Source organism: Python bivittatus, unplaced genomic scaffold (genome assembly GCF_059951505.1).
Source record: "Python bivittatus isolate LINGU-HERP-01145 unplaced genomic scaffold, Pbiv_v1 ctg000700_np1212, whole genome shotgun sequence".
Lineage (NCBI taxonomy): Eukaryota > Metazoa > Chordata > Lepidosauria > Squamata > Pythonidae > Python > Python bivittatus.
In genome coordinates, this window is record NW_028277098.1 from 103,607,171 (window position 1) to 103,624,299 (window position 17,129).

General features: G+C 46.0%; 1 protein-coding gene across 1 annotated transcript; it reads left to right on the plus strand.

Moving 5' to 3' along the window:
- The first annotated feature begins 600 nt into the window (after positions 1–600).
- On the plus strand, positions 601–17,129 carry LOC148214307 (BPI fold-containing family B member 3-like). The gene is made up of 15 exons (XM_088128436.1): positions 601–709; positions 1,730–1,991; positions 2,715–2,819; positions 3,990–4,130; positions 5,543–5,606; positions 6,390–6,450; positions 8,402–8,493; positions 9,810–9,992; positions 11,004–11,057; positions 11,147–11,314; positions 12,599–12,666; positions 14,359–14,395; positions 15,000–15,063; positions 15,284–15,360; positions 16,883–17,129. Exons 1-15 carry the CDS (start codon positions 601–603, stop codon positions 16,919–16,921), a joined length of 1,524 nt encoding a protein of 507 aa, XP_087984562.1. The 3' UTR covers positions 16,922–17,129.

The window sequence follows — 17,129 nt, forward strand, 5'->3', positions numbered from 1 at the left end:
TTTTTACGTACCCGGTGGATGTCCATGATCATTCCCATTCATAGGCAATGTTCGTGCCCTACTCCTAACTTGGTTACTGGATAAATCCATAGCCTTGGTTTGTACTGTAGATTGAACCCTCGGATACCCAATTGTAAGAAACCCAACAAACCGCACCGACCGTGCTTTGTCAACCCAGCCATTAGTTCTTTAACAAACCTAGCGTGTTGTGTGAACACAGAGATAGGGTTAGATTCAGGGATTTGATATATGACCCAGGGTGCTGCATTTGGCAAGTAGAATTTATATATGTAAATAAGGAAATACCTCAGTCCACATAATACGTTGCACCCCAAACTAGCCAGCTGTAGTTTCTGTGAACCCAGAGGGTGATCATGGAGTCTCGAGTTCATCTAGTCCGTGTGTCTCCCACCCCACCCCACCCCACCCCCCACAGTAATTTATTGCCACAGCGTAATTAGTCCCGGGCATTTGAGAGAATGATCTGTGCTTCAGAAAGACCTCTCATGGTTTTTCAACTTTCTGCTCTCTGAAGACCAGTTGATGATGTGGAATTCCTAGGCACTGCCAGCCATATCTTTTCCAGGCATCAGAATCAACATGCTGAAGGCTTTGGCCCTTCTGCTTTGTGGCCTCCTGTCAATCTGCCAAGGTGGAGCAGAAAAGTTATATTCGGTGGCCCAGGTGGACAAGGCTGTTCTGGAAAACTGTGAGTCCCATTTTTCTTCTCTTCTTGCAAACAAAAAGTCAGAGAAGTTGGGAAAGGGGATTTCCTGGCTATGTTCTGATGCATTTAACTCCTGAATGACTATTATGGAGATGCCTTGTGGGAGAGAGAACTGAAGGTTGGGAAATTAAATTATCAGTTTTCCCCAGATTATTAGGGCACAGCCTTTCCCACACTGAGTGCCCTCCAGTAGTGTGGACTTATGCTCCCAAGGTCCTCTTTAGGAGGGTGTCAACAAAGTCGAGATAATGTCTACAGCTGCATGATTGAAGCCCAGCCTCCTTTTCTATGAGCATGGCAGCTGCCATCTTGACTATTTTGACCAGCCCACCCGTCCACCTCCCAGGACACTCCAGTCTGTTCCCAGAATTTCCTAGACAGAAGGACCTCTGCTGATCATTCAAGCTCCTACTTGTGGAAGGTCTGGGAACAGATGCTGTAGAATCCCAATGGTCAATCATGGGAATCTGGATCTAAGGATAAGCCTCAGCTCCATCTGCTCCTACACTCAAGGACAGAGCAATTGGGTGACAATGGAGTTCTGCCTTTGTCCAGTTTTGATTGGGCTGTGCTGCAGAAGATCTTTTGTGGGAGACTGAGCCGGTATGGGCAACCTTCAACTCTACACCTGCAGAATATTATCTCAGAGTTCAGGGGCATTTAAGTGCTTCACCAACACATTTTCGAACTTATATCCACATCCATGAGGACTAAAATCATTTTCTAAAAATAAACAATCTTTTTGAAATTATAGCAAAATACTTGAATGTTCTGGCTTGGCCTATATTAATAAAGGTGAGTTTGGCTAAATAGAGAGTGGGGGTGGGGCGAGATACTAAAAAATCAAAAATAACTTTAGTAACTCAGCTAAACTATGCTGCTGCTGCTGCTGCTGCTGCTGCTGCTGCTGCTGCTGCTGCTGCTGCTGCTAGCAACAACACCTCAGAGCCTGAGTTTAAATTTAATTTATCTCTTGTAATCATTGCTCTCAACCCTCTACAGTAATCTCAGATGTCCTGGCCAAAGATGACCTGCTTCAGAAACAGTTACAAAGGCTTCTTACTGGAGGAGTAGGTAGAAACCTCCCAGGAGGGTTGAATGGAGGGCAAGATGGAGGTCTGCTGGATGGTGTCTTTGGAGGTCAAAATGGAGATCTGCTTAGTGGTGTCCTTGGAGGCCAAGATGGAGATCTGCTTGGTGGTGTCCTTGGAGTCCAAGATGGAGGACTGCTTGGTGGTCCCTTAGGAGGTGAAGGTCTCCTGTGGTGAGTGATCTACAATATTTTCAGACTTCACACCTAGGTTTCGTATTGAATAACAGATCTTCAGACACTTAACCCTTAATTTAGTTCTTGGCTTGACTCAAGAGAAGACTCCAACATGATAGAAACTTTATTGCGAACAAGACTTGAGGCTCTAAGGCAAGAGCAAACACATTAGGAAATTATATCTCTGGACTCTTGCATCTAAATTCTAGATTTCTTTCTTCTGCCCTCTGAATTAGCCATTGATTGGCCTTGGAAAACTGATATATTGTTACTTAACACTCTTCTGTAGCCTGGAACCACTGCTTCCAGTTTATAAGCCTCAATTCTGATACTTACTGAGAAAAAAAATGCAAAGCTGGCCTTGCAGTTCCTTATAAATATTTTGCCTCTCAGTGAACCTTGGGATATGTTGTCCATGAAAGGCAACAGTGAAACTCAAGGAACTGATTACTGAAGTGTTTCATGCCTCTTGTTCTGTCTGCCTTACTTTGAGTAGACGGAGATGAAGATCATTTTTGTGTCCTCGTCCTCTCTGTCCCAACTCTGTACACGCACGCACGCACAGACATTGCCCATTATAAACAGAGCCCTCAAATATCAATCAGCAAAACCCAAGTCCCCTGGAAAAAGCTAGATTTAAGATGACTAGGGTGATTACATTGAATGTCCTTCATAGTTTTAGTTTCTGTTCTTAACCATGAAGAACATCTGTATCCCCAGGTTGAAGTTTGTGGATATCACCTCTCCTAAAGTCTCACTGACGCTGTTTCCAAATGTTGGGATTGGACTGACCATTTACACCAGAGTGGTACTCAAGGGCAACACGTGAGTTGGTTTCCTTGGGAAATAGCAAATCTTGTTCCCTTTCCAAAGTCTTATTGGCAGAGTGTTTCACCTGTGGCATTTCCTACTCGCCTTCTTCCTTCTAGTTTCAGTTTTGACATAGTCAATGTGTGGAGATTTGTTAGCAGCCTCATACTGAAGATCTCCTCAATCAAAAGCCTGGGTAGTTTGCTAAAGTAGCTGATGTCTGAAGACAGGTTCAAGAATGTTGACAAGTGGCCAGTTCTCGGGAGGAGGTGCAACACCACTACGCAAATGATGGTCCAGCTTCTCCATGTATTTTTATGGGACAAGCCAATGCATCTGCTCATTCCTTTGGGTCATGGGTCAGATCCCGCCAGTGATTGTGAAGCTGCAGATCTTTCAGTTGAAGTAGTACTAGAATTCTTCCTTGGCATCAGAGGGACAAGTGGCTGCCTGTTGGGTTTTGCAGCAAAAGAGAAACCAGTGGCTGCTGTGAGTGTGTGTGTGTGTTAAAACAGTCAGGATGGCAGATGCAGCATTGCAATCCAAGCCCCGCTCCTTTTGTATGTGCCTTGATGTTGCACACATGTAGGAAGAGGCAAGACTTGGATCGCAACATGGCATCCACCATCTGGCCTGCTTTGATCCCCTGTTACTGAAAATTACCTAATTTTCAGCCATGGAGTGATTCAAAATCAAAATCCGTAGGACGTGGCATCTGCAGGAAGGGACGATGCACCGATTATCTGTACTCCTCTAGAAAACTGTAGTATCTTCAAATAGTAATTCAGGATTTGGTTTTGCCAGAATAACAGGTAGGACCCATGCCATTAAGAAGCCTCAAGGCATCAGTCAAGGTCAAGAAGACCAAAGAAGGAAAAATATTGGCATCATGGTGAAAGTGTTGGTCTGTGACCACATTCAAATCTACTCTCAGCTGTGGAATGATTTTGAGCCAGTCACTCTCTCTCGGAGTTGTTGTTCTGGGGCTAAAATTGAAGAAGAGACTATTATTTGAACCTTCTTGAGCTCCTAGAAGAAAAGTCTGGGATATTAACCTCATAAAAAACAAGTAAACATTTGTGATGGATGAAAAGGCCAGCGCTGTCTGGGAACTTGCAGATTATTTGGGGAAGTAGAGTTGGTCCAATAAACAGCTTCCTCCCTATTTCTCTGGGAATCTTTCAGGCTTCTGGGTGGGCCATTGAGTCTTCTGGTAGAGCTGAACATCACAGTCAATGCCCAGCTGGTACAGGACAAGACGGGAACTCCCAAGCTTCTTGCTGAGAATTGCAAGACCAATATTGGTGGTATTCAGATCTTGTCTGGGTGAGTCCCCATGCATCACGAATGGACACTTAACTTTTTTTTGGCGGGGGGAAGGTAGGTTCTGAATGGATGGATCAATAATGCTAGACGGCGCAATGAGTTTATACTTTGAAGCAGCTTCACCTTCAAGGTGGATAAAGACTGCACGTCTCAGATTCTCCAGCCACCACAGGGTGGAAAAGATGAGTCTGACGAATTCATAATTTCCCCCATTCTCATAGCAACTTCTAAACCAAACCTCCCTCCTAAATAAAAGTGATCTGAAGCCCTACAATAGAAACTTAAGAATAGCCCTCCCCGCTTTCATTTTTCTTTTACTTATTTAAATCCATTATTATTTTTTTTAATAAAATATCACCCACTTTTTCAAATTAACCCCAAAACTGGGTGAGCAGGTATGTCAGAGGGAAACTGTTTTTTCGCTGGGGGATACCCTTGGGATTTTGAGAGCGTGGGGTGGGCTCATTCACAAAATGGCTGCCATGCTAGCCAGGGCTAAGCACAAAACACCCCCTGACCAGGAGGCTCACTACCCCCCCCCAGATGCCTCCCCCCCTTTATCCCTGCAAAGGCATTGCTGCAAATACATGTCAAGGTGGTGCATCTCCTTGCAGGTCCCTGGTTAACGTTTTTTTGTTTTTTTTAATTAAAAGATTTAACATATAAAGGTGGGTGTTGGTGAGCACCATGGAAAGTGCCTAGGGGCACATGGGTGCTCACGGGCTCCACGTTGCCTATGACTGGAAGCCAAAGGGCTTAGCTCCAGCCATAGGTGAAGAAGGGGAGAATTTCACTGCTGGAGCACTTGTTCTGAGAAGCTTCTCTCCTGGATCCTGGCTGGGCAAATTCCTCGCAATGCCCCTTTCCCACTGGGTAGGTGCACCTGGAAGAAGTATGTAATAGCTGCAGCCCACCAGGTTGAATTCAGGCTGGCTGGGGAATTCTGGGAGTTGAAGTCCACATATCTTAAAGTTGCCAAGTTTCAGAGGCAGCGATTTAACCCATTTTTCCTTCTATATCTTTTGTTGGTTTTAGCGTTTGGATAAATGAAAGATATAAAGATTCACGGTCCAAAGTTGACTCAGGTGAATTATTTAGATGTTGCCTGGGAAGGAAAACAAAGGGTCTCTCTCCAGCTTTGAAAACAGAAAGATCATTGGCCCAATCAGGGAGGGTCCTCAGGGAGAGGTCAAAGAATTCAAGATGGTGACCACTACAGTGTGATCGAAGCCCTGTCCCCTTCTGTGTCGCAGGACTTTGATCACACAGTTGTGGTCGCCATCTTGAATTTTTTGACCTCTCCCTGAGGACCCTCCCTGATTGGGTACCAACCTTTTGAGTACCTAATCTTTTATGTGGCAAAGAATGATATAGCAGCCTGAAGATTGATCATCCCTCCACTCATTTTTCAGGTTCCTTCCACTGGTTTTGGACAACGTCACAACAGTTCTTTTGAATAAGCTTGTCCCTGGTGCGGTGAGTCTTCCAGTAGGAATTTGCTTCAGCAGGATTACAGCCTGTCCCCTTTTAGCACTGTAGCTTCAATGGACAGAAATTCCTGATTTTGGTCATCAGTCAGAGAGGGCCGCAGCAGAAAAGTCTTGCAAGGCCAAGAAATTTACTGGATGCTGCTGGACTCAGATGAGACCACCAGATGAAATGATGTAGTGAGGTGGGATGATTCAGGAGCCTGAGTAGATAGAAAGAGCATTCAATACTGAAGCAAGGTTTAAGGAAAAGAGCTCATTCTTCCTCATCCTAGTGTCCTCCAAATGGACTTTAGCCTAGCACACTGGGAAAACATCAGACTGGGGCAAGCTATGATGGAGTTGAGTGCAGGATGTTGCAGGTCACCATCAACAGAAAGGTTTGAATAGTCCACCTGACTCAGCATTTTTTCTAGCAACGGCATTTGTAGCAGACCAAAAGCAATCCTGTGAGTCCTGCTAGTGGTCATGAGGAAATCCATACAGATGATTCTACCTCCAGTAGTTACACCTTCCTGCAAATGAATGGTGAATGTTTGCCTACAACTGCCCTCGAGAAGGTCTCCTAGCTGGATAGGATCCCCTTTCTGATTTTGCCCAACCTTGGCAACTCTGCACAACCACGTGTGGATGATTGTCACCCAGTCCGGATTGACTAGCGCCACACAGTCAGGGGCACACCCTTTGCAGCCCCCCCAGTGCCAAAAAGAAGTGTGAGGTTGAAGAACGGAAGTCCTGTCTTCATTTCTGATCCTTTTCTTCTCTGCTACAGCTGTGTCCCGTTGCTGATCTTGTACTGAACATTCTCAACACTGTTCTTGCCACAGTCAACAGTAAGGATTTTTGTTATGGTTGGGGTGTATTCAGCCTTGGTTATTTATTATGAGCCACCTATGTGATGTTTGACCATAAGAGAAGTTTCTCTGGTGGCTTAGATGCCCCAATTAAATTCCTCACTGTATTGGTGTCTGAAGCACGCTTGCTCTGGCATTTACACCGCTGTAATTTCAAAGCCTTACTCTGCCTGCACTCCACCTTCCTTGAAAGTTGAGGCCCACCAATACTGGAAGAGAACATAAGGAACCAAATGGTTCCTTTTTTCGCAGTGTTGCTCCTCTGCTTGCTCCAGGTCATTCCAAGGTGACCAAACCCACTTAACCTTCAGAGACTTGTGTCCTCTGGTCAGTATAGTGCCTTCCTGACTGTCTCATGGTTACTGACAACCTTGTCTTTCACAGATTTAACTGGTAATTAAAATCTCCAGGCTGGTGACCATTGTGGCAGCCAATTCCATAGTTTAACTGTGAGAAGGTTTCCCTTCGGAGTCTCCATCTGATGAATGCATCGGGTCCCAGCTTTAGGAAAGAACTCTTTCTACAGACCATGCGTGGTCTGATGCAAACTTTATCATGCCCATTCCGTTCACTCCTTACACTAAGGAGCGTCATGCGCTGCCCTTGCCTTCCTGGGAAATTGCTCCAGGCCATTTCCCTGTCCTTTTCTGCTCTTCTGGGACAACTCAACAAGATCAAAGAGTAAAATGACAGGGCAACCAGAAGCGTTTTCCTTTGGTGGAGAACAGCTGAGGACTGAACCACATGACCATTGCAGTTTCTCAGGGTATTGGCCAGCATGGCCATTAAAGACACAGTGGACTGAGTCAACCAGAAGCTTTTGAGGTGCTGTGCCAGACTGGCTACATGGGAATCAGATCTCACTGTATTAGCATCACAGTCTCCTTGCACCACGAGAAATCCAGGCACACCATGACTTCGGTTTAGTTTTTCTTTCGGTTTTTGCAATGAATATCTTATGGAGGGTCCATTTGTTTTCTAGCACAAGGCCATGTTGTAGACCAAATGGATTCAAAGGGGACCAGGTTGGGGAAGACTGTGGGCAGCTGGAGGGGCGGGAAACCAGGTAACAACGTGTGCATTATGACTTCATCACGCACAGGACGTCATCATGCAAATTGTGTCACCATGCAGGTGACAGCACTGTGGCTTCTTATGGATGCCTGAGGTTCGGGGAAGTCTCTCTCAAAGACTTCAGAGGAGCTTCAGAGGCGTTTCCAACCGCCAGGTCTTCCCTCTGATAGTCCAGGTGATCTGGAACACCGTCCCTTCCGAGGGGCACCAGCACCACTCATTCCTGGCATCTTGCAGAGTGGAGAGAGGCTGTTTCATACAGGCAGGCTTTCAAAGTTTAGAAGTGGCTGCTCTCTGGAATTACTTTATGTTGCAACCAGGGAATGGATTTTACGATGCTCCCCTGCATAAAAGGTTGCTTTTATGTCTTTGCACATTGCCCGGAGTCCATGAAATGAGTGGTATAAAATGCTTTTCACCAGTAACTCAACCAACCAACCAGCCTTCTGTCTGAAGAAACATGCAGAGGCTTTTGCACTAACAGTGGGCTTCTAAGCATGGTCACTCAGAATCAGGTCACTCCCAGATTACAGACTTGTTGCTGCAGAGGGCCAGAGAGTCGGCGGCCTTTCTGCCTGTCTCCATCTCCTGAAGCGCAGCCTGGTTTCTTTGAAGAGGCCTGCATGTGGCTGGCTTGAGAAACTCTGTGCTGCAGCCCTGCGACTGCAGGGAGGCATGAACTGCTAAGAAATGATCAGGGAATGAGTCTCCTCCTCAGTGAGAAATCTTTTTCAGTGGCAGAGTATCCTTGCAGCTGGAGAAGGGCATGTGCGGTGCTGGGCCTCATGAGAGACTTCTCAAAGGCGTGACCTGTTGTGCTTTGACTTTCTCATTCCCTTGTTCTTATCCCTGACAGATGTGTGTCCGTTTGGGATGCTAGGAACCCTGCATTACACTCTGGCTGGTTTGCCGCTGTTCAGGGGCCAACACATCATTCTGAATCTAAAGGTGAGGCATATTTCCCACTTGCTTCCAAAACCTGAGCATCTTCTTCCCCAAATTGCTTCCTCAGGTGGCAGTCCTAGATCCGTTTCCCTGCAAATAAAAATCCCCAAACTTGGTGGGGTTTGCTTTTCAGTGGACATGTTTAAGATTGCATTGTTCAGCATGCCTTAATCCAGCTAATTAAGCCCACGCAACTAATCCATATGGGGTTATGTTAGTCCCCAACCGCCCTGAGTTCGTTTGGGACTAATCTAACTTCCCCTAGTCAACCATGTTGTGCAAACTACCGGCAGTAGCATTATCTGTCTCTTCCCAGCTCTGAGATGGAGACCAAGTCCTAGAGAGAATAAAAGTGTGAAAATGAGTCTGGGTCCTTTCCCCCTTTGGCCTCTGTGGTACAGAAGGGCATGGAAGAGCGGCAGAAACATGCGGGGAGTAGGGAAGGTCTCCTGACTCCATCCATGGTGATGCCCACTCCAATCGTACTACAAACCTTCTCAGACCCTTTTGCAGCTGCTGGAGGGACTGAAAAAAATGTCAGGCACACAACGGGCCCGCTCGTTTCAGACTGTGGTGTTGCCGCCCAGAAATAAGGCAATGGACTGGGAAGGGGTGACTCAGTCAGCCATGTTGCATGGATGTGCTCAGTAACTTCTACTTTTGATACATCATTGTAGAATCCTAAAGCCATTGAGCTGAAGGGACCTTTGAGGTCATCTAATCCAGCCCCTGCTCAGTGCAGGATGCACTACAGCACCTCTGACAGATGACCGCCCAGCCCCTGTTTGAAGACCTCTAGTGAAGGAGAGGCCTCATTGCCTCATGGGGCTCTGTGTTCCACTGGCCGACATCCTCCTGATGTCTTTGATTGGTTATGTGCCATCAAGTTGGTACTGACTCTTAGCAACCATAAAGACACAGTAGATTTTCTCCATGAGAGGTCTAGCCTGAACCAGATGTTGGTAGTTCGAACTCACTGGTTCTGGCACGCCTTCCTGGGCAACAGAGAACAACTCCATTCTGCTCTCTATAAGACAACCGTTTAGACAGGCTAGCATTTGTCTTCTCAGCCTTTTTTATCATGTTTCTCAACCTTGGCAACTTCAAGTTGAGTGGACTTCAACTCTAGGAGTTGAAGTCCACTCATCTTAAAGTTGCCAAGACTGAGAAACACTGTTCTTTATGCAGGTTAAGCTTTATCTCATGGAGGGGAGAACCTACCCTGTTTCACCCTCCCCACTCGTTGTACCACCCATCCTGAGATGTTGTGCTCTCCAATCTATTCTCTCTTGACTCTGATCCTCTGCTATTTCTTCCAGCTTATGATCACTGATCTTGAAGGCAAAACCACTGGCTTTCCCATGGCGCAGCTCCCCTCTTTGCCTGTGCCTCCAGCTGTGGGCCATTCTTCCCAGCTGCTGCTTCCCCGTGACCTCCTTTCCTCTTTGCTCCAGCTGCTTGTATCAAGAGGAGGGTTCAACGCAGACATCACTGAACAGACAGTGAGCCATCTCACCCAGAAGCTAAGGATCAGGCTGTTTCTGGCACCTATTTGTGGGCCAGAGATTTATGTTTTATTCTGTTTGGTCAACTCCTTTGTTTTTAGAAAGAAAAATCCTGGCAAAGTTTCAGTTATTATAATTTACCTGTTTCTCTAGTATTTAGGCAACTTCTTTTTTTATTATTTCTTTTTCTAATTGCAACTATTGGTAACCAAGGATGGAAAGAAAACAATATTCATCTGAATGTCCAGATGGGTAATTCTTGGTGCTGCTGTATCTATCAAAAGATGTTGCATAGCCTTTCCATATTTTCTTCCTTGACGTTATTTTTGTCTGGGAAGAAGCGGTGGGAAAATGTTTGAGAATAACTAAGAAAAGACAACCACGATCATGAATTCAGTAGAGGAGAGAGTTATCTGCAAGAGAAGATTCCCCTAGGAGCTGTGTCACAAGGGTTTCATCTTCCATTCACTGCAGATGAAAATAGCAAACATGTTTCCCCCCACACACACACTTTTTTCCAGCATGGCAAAATCACATCTTAGCTCTTTGCTGCAAAAACAGCTGGGAAAGGGGTTGCACAGAGAATATTAAGTCCTCCAGGTACAGGTTTGCTGCCAAACATCTCTTCCAGGCTTAAGGAGACTTGGCCAATGAAATGATAGGCTTCCAGAAGGCCAATTCTCCTTCTATTGGCATGGCATGTCTAAAGTGATGATCTTAGCTCCTTTTTCTAGGTTGCTGGCTGCGTAGAACAGCTGCAGATCCAAACCTCAGCTCAGTTGTGGGATAAGTAAGTGGACTGCATCAAGGTGCTATTACTTATCAGCCTCAGTTGTGCATCTGCAAAATGGGGCTATTGCACATCCCTTGTCCTTTGGAGTTGTTGAGAAAAGCCAACAGAGTCAAAAGAAATCACCACATCAGATAGAAGGACTTGGGCGAACTGCGAATAAGGTGGTTAAGGAGTTTCGTTGTCTAACTAACTTGGACTGATGTTGTTTCCTCTAGCTTCATGGATCTATCCCAATGACAACATCTGCTCTTCAGGCTGTGCTACCCGAGGTAAAGTCTTTCTACAAGGGATCTCATAATGGTCAGGGAAGATTTCTGCCCACTGGGCTGGGTCCTAACCATTGTTTGATTTTCCACAGTTGTCTCGGCTTGTTGCGGAAGATCTGCCCTTGGGGGTCAGGATTGAAGTCCATGATGTTCCAGCAGTGTCTCTGCAAAATGGGAAAGCCACAATCCTCCTTGAGGCTGCCCTTCAGGTGTTCACCCCTACAAACTCTAGTCTCACATCACTCTTTACAGTGGACACGGTGAGTAAGAAGAGAAGTGCCAGGTTCCTGATACTAGATTGGGTGGTCCTTGACTTGGAAGGGCCCTCAAAAGGATCTGCAAGTCTCATCCCCTGGTTCCTTGGCCCCTTGTTTCTAACCTCTCAACTTCCTTGTCCCTAATTATCAGCTTTATGATGATAAGAGTTGCTGTTGCAGCCAATGCGGCTTCGCTGCTTCCAAAGCCCGCCACTTTATCAGAAGTAAGTCTTGTCTCTGGCAAGCTCTCCCCAAGCACAATGGTGCTTTCACAGAGTGCCAGAATGTAAAGTCCTGCTCAGGTTCTCCCTCTTCAACAGAAATCATTCATTGCAGCAATAAAGGGCATGGCTTCTCTATTACTCCAACAGCTTCCTTCCTGTTGAGGTGGAATGTGGACTGCAGAGAAATGAAGCTTTCTGCTGTCTGAGTCGATGACTTGTTTGTGCAAGTGAGCTGTGCAGGCACTAATTTAGTAAATATTGGAAGGGTTCACTGAATACAAAGGGATAACCCAAGGCCTCTGAATAAGGGCACAGGATCTCCAAAAGGCAGACAGGGGCAGTTGTAAGGGCCAGAAACGCCTCAATGCAATGGCATCCTGCATTTTTCTTCCTGCCAGGGGCCAGAATTATCCATGTTCCTTCCTGGCCCCTAAACTCTGCCTGCAGTTTATCCAAAGCAGAGTGTGATTGATTGATTGATTATGTGTCATAAGTTGGTGTCAACTCCTAGCAACCATGTAGATAGATTTTCTCCATGAAGAGTGTACTTAGTCATAATTCAGTTATATACAGAACAGAAGTTTAGATGACCTTCCCAATGAATGAAGACAACTTCTGCCTGGATAGTGTGACAATTCCTTCCTTCCTCAAGTGGATTGACTTGAGAAGAAAGTCTTCGTGAAGGAAAATCTGATTGAGGGGCACTTAGATCCCAGATACCTTAGGGGTGGCAGCAGCCCAAAAGGTCTAGGAAAAGCCAAGATCTCCTGTGTGATGGAAATAACCCATCCAGACCACAAGGAAACAACAAGGTTTCTAGAAGGGACACTTGAAACAAATTAAGACCTCTGTTGGATCAAACCAGGAGGAGCTCAGAAGCAGGACGTGGGTCCAGTAACGTTCCCCCACTTGTATTCCCCAGCAACTGGTATTAATCAACAAACTACCTCTGATTCTGGAGGTAATATATAGCCATCCTGGTAAGAACCACTATTAGCCTTGACTTCTACGAGATTAGTTACCACCAGGGACCAAAGTCATGCAGATGACGTTGTGATTACAGAATATCAGCCTGAGTGGAATCTTCACCGTTACACGAACAAAGCTGGCCATCTCTCTCGCCTTGCAAAGGTAAGTGAACTCTTTTCTCAGTGATCGAAGAGATTGTGACCTTTGCAATAACAGGGGCCTCTTATTTATGGTTATTTCTTGATTATTTGGGGATGATGTTCCCTTTATTCCAATCCAGCTTGTACAGGAGAATTTCCCACTGGTTGTGTCCTGTCTCTAAAATAAACATCCTAAGTAGTGTTTCCCAACCTTGGCAGCTTGAAGATGGGTGGACCTCAACTCCCAGAATTCCCCAGCCAGCTTTGCTGGCTGGGGAATTCTGGGAGTTGAAGTCCACCCATCTTCAAGTTGCCAAGGTTGAGAAGCACTGTCCTAAAGGGATACCTGATTTCGTTTCTAAAATCTACTTGGAGTGGATTGGTAAAAAGTGCGGTTAGTTGGCATGAAGGATCCACATGGAGGCAACCTTGTTTGTGAAAGGACTCAGCCCATATTAACCATGAACTAGATGCATTCCCCTCAAAAGGTATAGGCAGAAAAAGCTACCCCAATTCATTGTGCTTTTTAAAAAAAACCTAAAACAAAACATGTTAATGTAGGCATCTTTATCAAATGAGTCAGACATAACCCTAGAAGAGCTTTTCTCTCTTTGATTTGTACTGTCTGGATGTATTAGCCTGCAATTCCCATAATCCCCAGCCAAAGTGGTCGATACACCTGGATGATGGCGGACAGCAAAGGCCGGAAATGTATGCCTCATCTCTAAGGAAGGAGAAATGCTCCCTTCCCTCCCAAAACAAAGGCTCAAACTTCAGATTTGGTCATAGAATTTTAGAGCTGAAAGGGACCCTGGAGGCCATGGAGTCCACCCCCAGCTCCCTGCAGAAATCCAGATTAAAGCATGCCAGAGAGAGGGCTCTCCAGCCTCCACTTGAACATTGAGAGCCACCACTTCTCTGGGATTTGGTTCCACTGTCCAACTCCTCTTTCTCCAGGAGACCTCTCCTAGCATTCATTCAGTTCCTTCTTGGAACTCAAATCCATGATTTCACATCCTGCACTCTGCCCAAGAGAGAACTGCTCCAGGTCCTCTCAATCCGTAGAGTGGTGCCCAGAACTGGCAAATGTACAATTGCACATTTGAGTTTTTGGTGCTCTCTGAGCTTGGGTGTTTGCTTGCAGACGTTTCATTACCCAAGTAGGCAATGTCATCAGTGGTGTGGATGTTCTCTAGCTGAGTAATGAAACATCTGCAAACAAACCACCAAGTTCAGAGAGCACCAAGAACTTCACCATCCAGCCTTAAGCTACATAGATGGATGCATGGGACCGGACAGAAATGTGATCGGTTTTTGGACTGCTTTGCCCACGCTGACTCCCCGCTGTTCCTGCAGCAGGCAGGGGTGTCTCTGGGTGGGTGTGTCTAAAAAGTCGAGATGCACGTTAAAAAGGGTGGGCCTTTGATCTTGCAGCTGTGGCTTTTTTGCCCTCCCGACACCTCTGGCGGCAGCTGCACTCCGCCAAAAAGGTTTGATGTGACACTTCCCTGTATTTTACCCACAGCTTGTAGGAGTCCAGTGCAGCTTCGCTGTTGCCCCTTGTCAAGTGGGCAGGCTAGAAAGTCCTAATCTAGGTTCTCTGAGGCCTGGCAGCAGGTGCTCCTGATCAGTGATGCGCCCCGAGGCCTGCTGTGGAGCTGCTCTAGACCAGGTGCCTCTGCAAACGCCTTCATTTTAATGCTTCTTTTCACAGTGTCTCTCTCAGCGTCCCCGAAATGGGCTCCTTTGATGTAAGTATGCCCTGTAATGTAACTCTGTGTCCTGTAATGCATTTGCTACCCATGCTGGAAAGTATATTTCACTGATTGGGTGAATTAGAAACATCTTGTTGAATGCCTCAGGCTCTTATTTGAGAGCTTATTTTGGACTCAGCTCCATAGCTGCCTTGGCCGAAGAAAACCCTGCTTCAATCTGCCTCTCCCTGCAAACTGAAGGATGCTTTTCCAGGCATTCAGATAGAATTAAAATGTTTAACGTAATTATTATTATACATAATTATTATGCATAATTATAATTATGTCAGCATTTCCAGTCCAATTTAATGCTACAGGTATAATTGATCTCGTCTGGCCTAAAGTTAGGGCATTGGGGTTAGGGTGTTCAACATGCTTCAGCTGTTGGCTGAGCTGACAGACGAGGCAAGACATTTTTCAGGGAGACATTTGCCCTCGTTCTGAGAAGTTCTTGACTGCAAATATAGGAATAAATAGTGTTGCCTTGCATGGAATCAGACCATGTCATTAACTAATTATGACTGTCCAGGATCTGCAGAGATGGGATAGCCATCTGGGTCGGTCTGTGTGAGGGGTAGGAACCGTTCTCTTTCTCTTGCAGGAAAACGGCCTTAAAAACTGGATCACAAACATCCTTCAGACTGGATACCTGCCACTGATTAATGGTAGGACCTCCAGGGTCCCTTCACTGCAGAGAAGCCGAGCTGCAGTGCGACATGCCTGTTATGGGCGGGCAGGGAAGGGGGTCAGATACATGATGCACTTTATAGTGTCATTGCGCAAATGACACACATTCAGTAATGTGCAAAAAGTAGGTGGCATCACCATGACTTCTAACAGACATCTGATTTGGGGCCTAACTCTGGTTTCGTTCATTTTATTTAGGGGCCCTGAACATTGGAATCCCACTCCCGAATATTTTCAACCTGAACTTTGTTGACGGTGTTGTTAATACCCTTGAAGTAAGAGCTTGATTATTCATTTCCTAAAAACGATTCCTTCAACTCTGCCAGCCGTTGTCTTCAAGAAATCAGTCTTTTCTTCCACATCCTAGAGGAAATTTCCCTTAATTTTACAAAGCCCAGAATTTAAATATAAGGGCTTTGAAAAGTCTGTCTGGATCATCTGTATGTTCTGTGTTTTAACAGGTTGCTGAATGCAAATTTTGCCAGAATTTGTTGTCAATATCCAAATCAGATCAATAATGGGATTGAATCTCCATTGCATTTCTTGCAGTCGTGATTTGGGGAAAGGGGGGTCAAAACACATGTCAAAATGGGGTGAGGCTACAACTGTGTGACCACAGCTCCCATCTTGACTTTTTTGACCCCTCCACAAATCTCATGCCTTGCACTTAACCATTGCACAACTCACGCTCTGCCAGAATCACACCTCTGGATTCCCCGGGTGCCAGTGTGACATCACGTAATGGGCCCAGTGGCTTATCACGTGCTTATCTGGGTTATCACGTTAACCCATTTTCTGGATTCACACAATATCCTGAATCATAAACTGACTGGAAGGGCTGGGGGCATGTTGCTGCTGCTGCTGTTTAAATTTGCGTACCTCCTGACTCCCCGTGACTCTGGGCGGTTCACAGGTAAAAAACATTAGCAAACAGTAAAACAAGACAAGAATGAACAGGAATAAGACTAAAAGACGGCAGAGGCCAGGCAAGAGCAAAAGACGGACCCACGCAACCCAAAGGTCTAGGGTGAGGAACCAGGTCTTCAAGGCCCTTCAAAGCACCAGGAGGGCGGGGGCCATCCGGGTCTCCGGAGGAACCGCATTCCAGCCCATCTCACACAAAGGCAAGGCAAAGCGAAGCAAAACTCCCCAGGCTGGACACTAAAGCAGTAGGTGACCCAAGGGCAGCGGTTAAGCCTTTAACCTGGTTCAGTGGGCGGGGTGGAGGCAGCCATGATGCCTGACCATTAAGGGGGAACAAAGCATTGCTTGTGAAGGAAGTGGTTGCCAGTTTGGCCGTTGGATAAAACCTACCAGAAGCAAGAGGTTGCGAGGATGTATATGTTGAATTGGTGGGATCGGTTGTGAAGTGCCTCACGGGGCTGTTTTGCTTTGCAAACGGAGGCTTCTGCTTTGCTGCACAGAGTAAAAATTTACAGCTTTCCTTCAAAAAAGCATTTCACTTGAATTTTCCAAGCAGCAAAGCAGCCCTTCAGAGATCTGCACCGCCCTTATTAGGAGGAAGTGGGAACGAACAAGGAAGAAGTGAGGGGTGCAATGTAGGAAGAAGTTCTCTGCGTCAGATCAAGGCCATGCCAGTCGGACCTCTCTTCACCCTGTGGTCAATCAGATATTCTAGGATGAAGTCATGGATGTGGGCATGAAGTCCCATAGACCGTATTGGTCCCATGATATCTCTCGTTGCCATCATGGCTAATAGCCATTGTCCTCCATGAATCTGTATCATCTTCTTTTAGATCTGTTTGACTGGTTGACCGCTCCTTTTCTGCTTTACAGGAGATGTTGGTGATCAATAAGACTCCTAAATTCCTCTAAGGAAGGCCTGTCCAGACAGACACAGCTCCAAAGGAGAAGAATTCGCACTTTCCCTGATCTCCCCTCAACCTCTTATTCAGCTCAAGGAGAAGAAACGGCATCTCATCCTACCCTAATTTCTCCCTCAGTTTCTGATTTGCTTCAGCCCGATTCAGATAGCACTTTCACTTGTTCCCCATGGACACTCTTATACCTAAAATTATAGAGA

Bases quoted from the DNA above. Each gene is read 5' to 3' on its own strand.
- LOC148214307 (XM_088128436.1), top strand. From the start codon at position 601: ATGCTGAAGGCTTTGGCCCTTCTGCTTTGTGGCCTCCTGTCAATCTGC. The intron at 2,820-3,989 runs GTGAGTTGGTTT...GGAATCTTTCAG, and splicing joins GTGGTACTCAAGGGCAACAC to GCTTCTGGGTGGGCCATTGA. The intron at 14,396-14,999 runs GTAAGTATGCCC...TTTCTCTTGCAG, and splicing joins CCGAAATGGGCTCCTTTGAT to GAAAACGGCCTTAAAAACTG.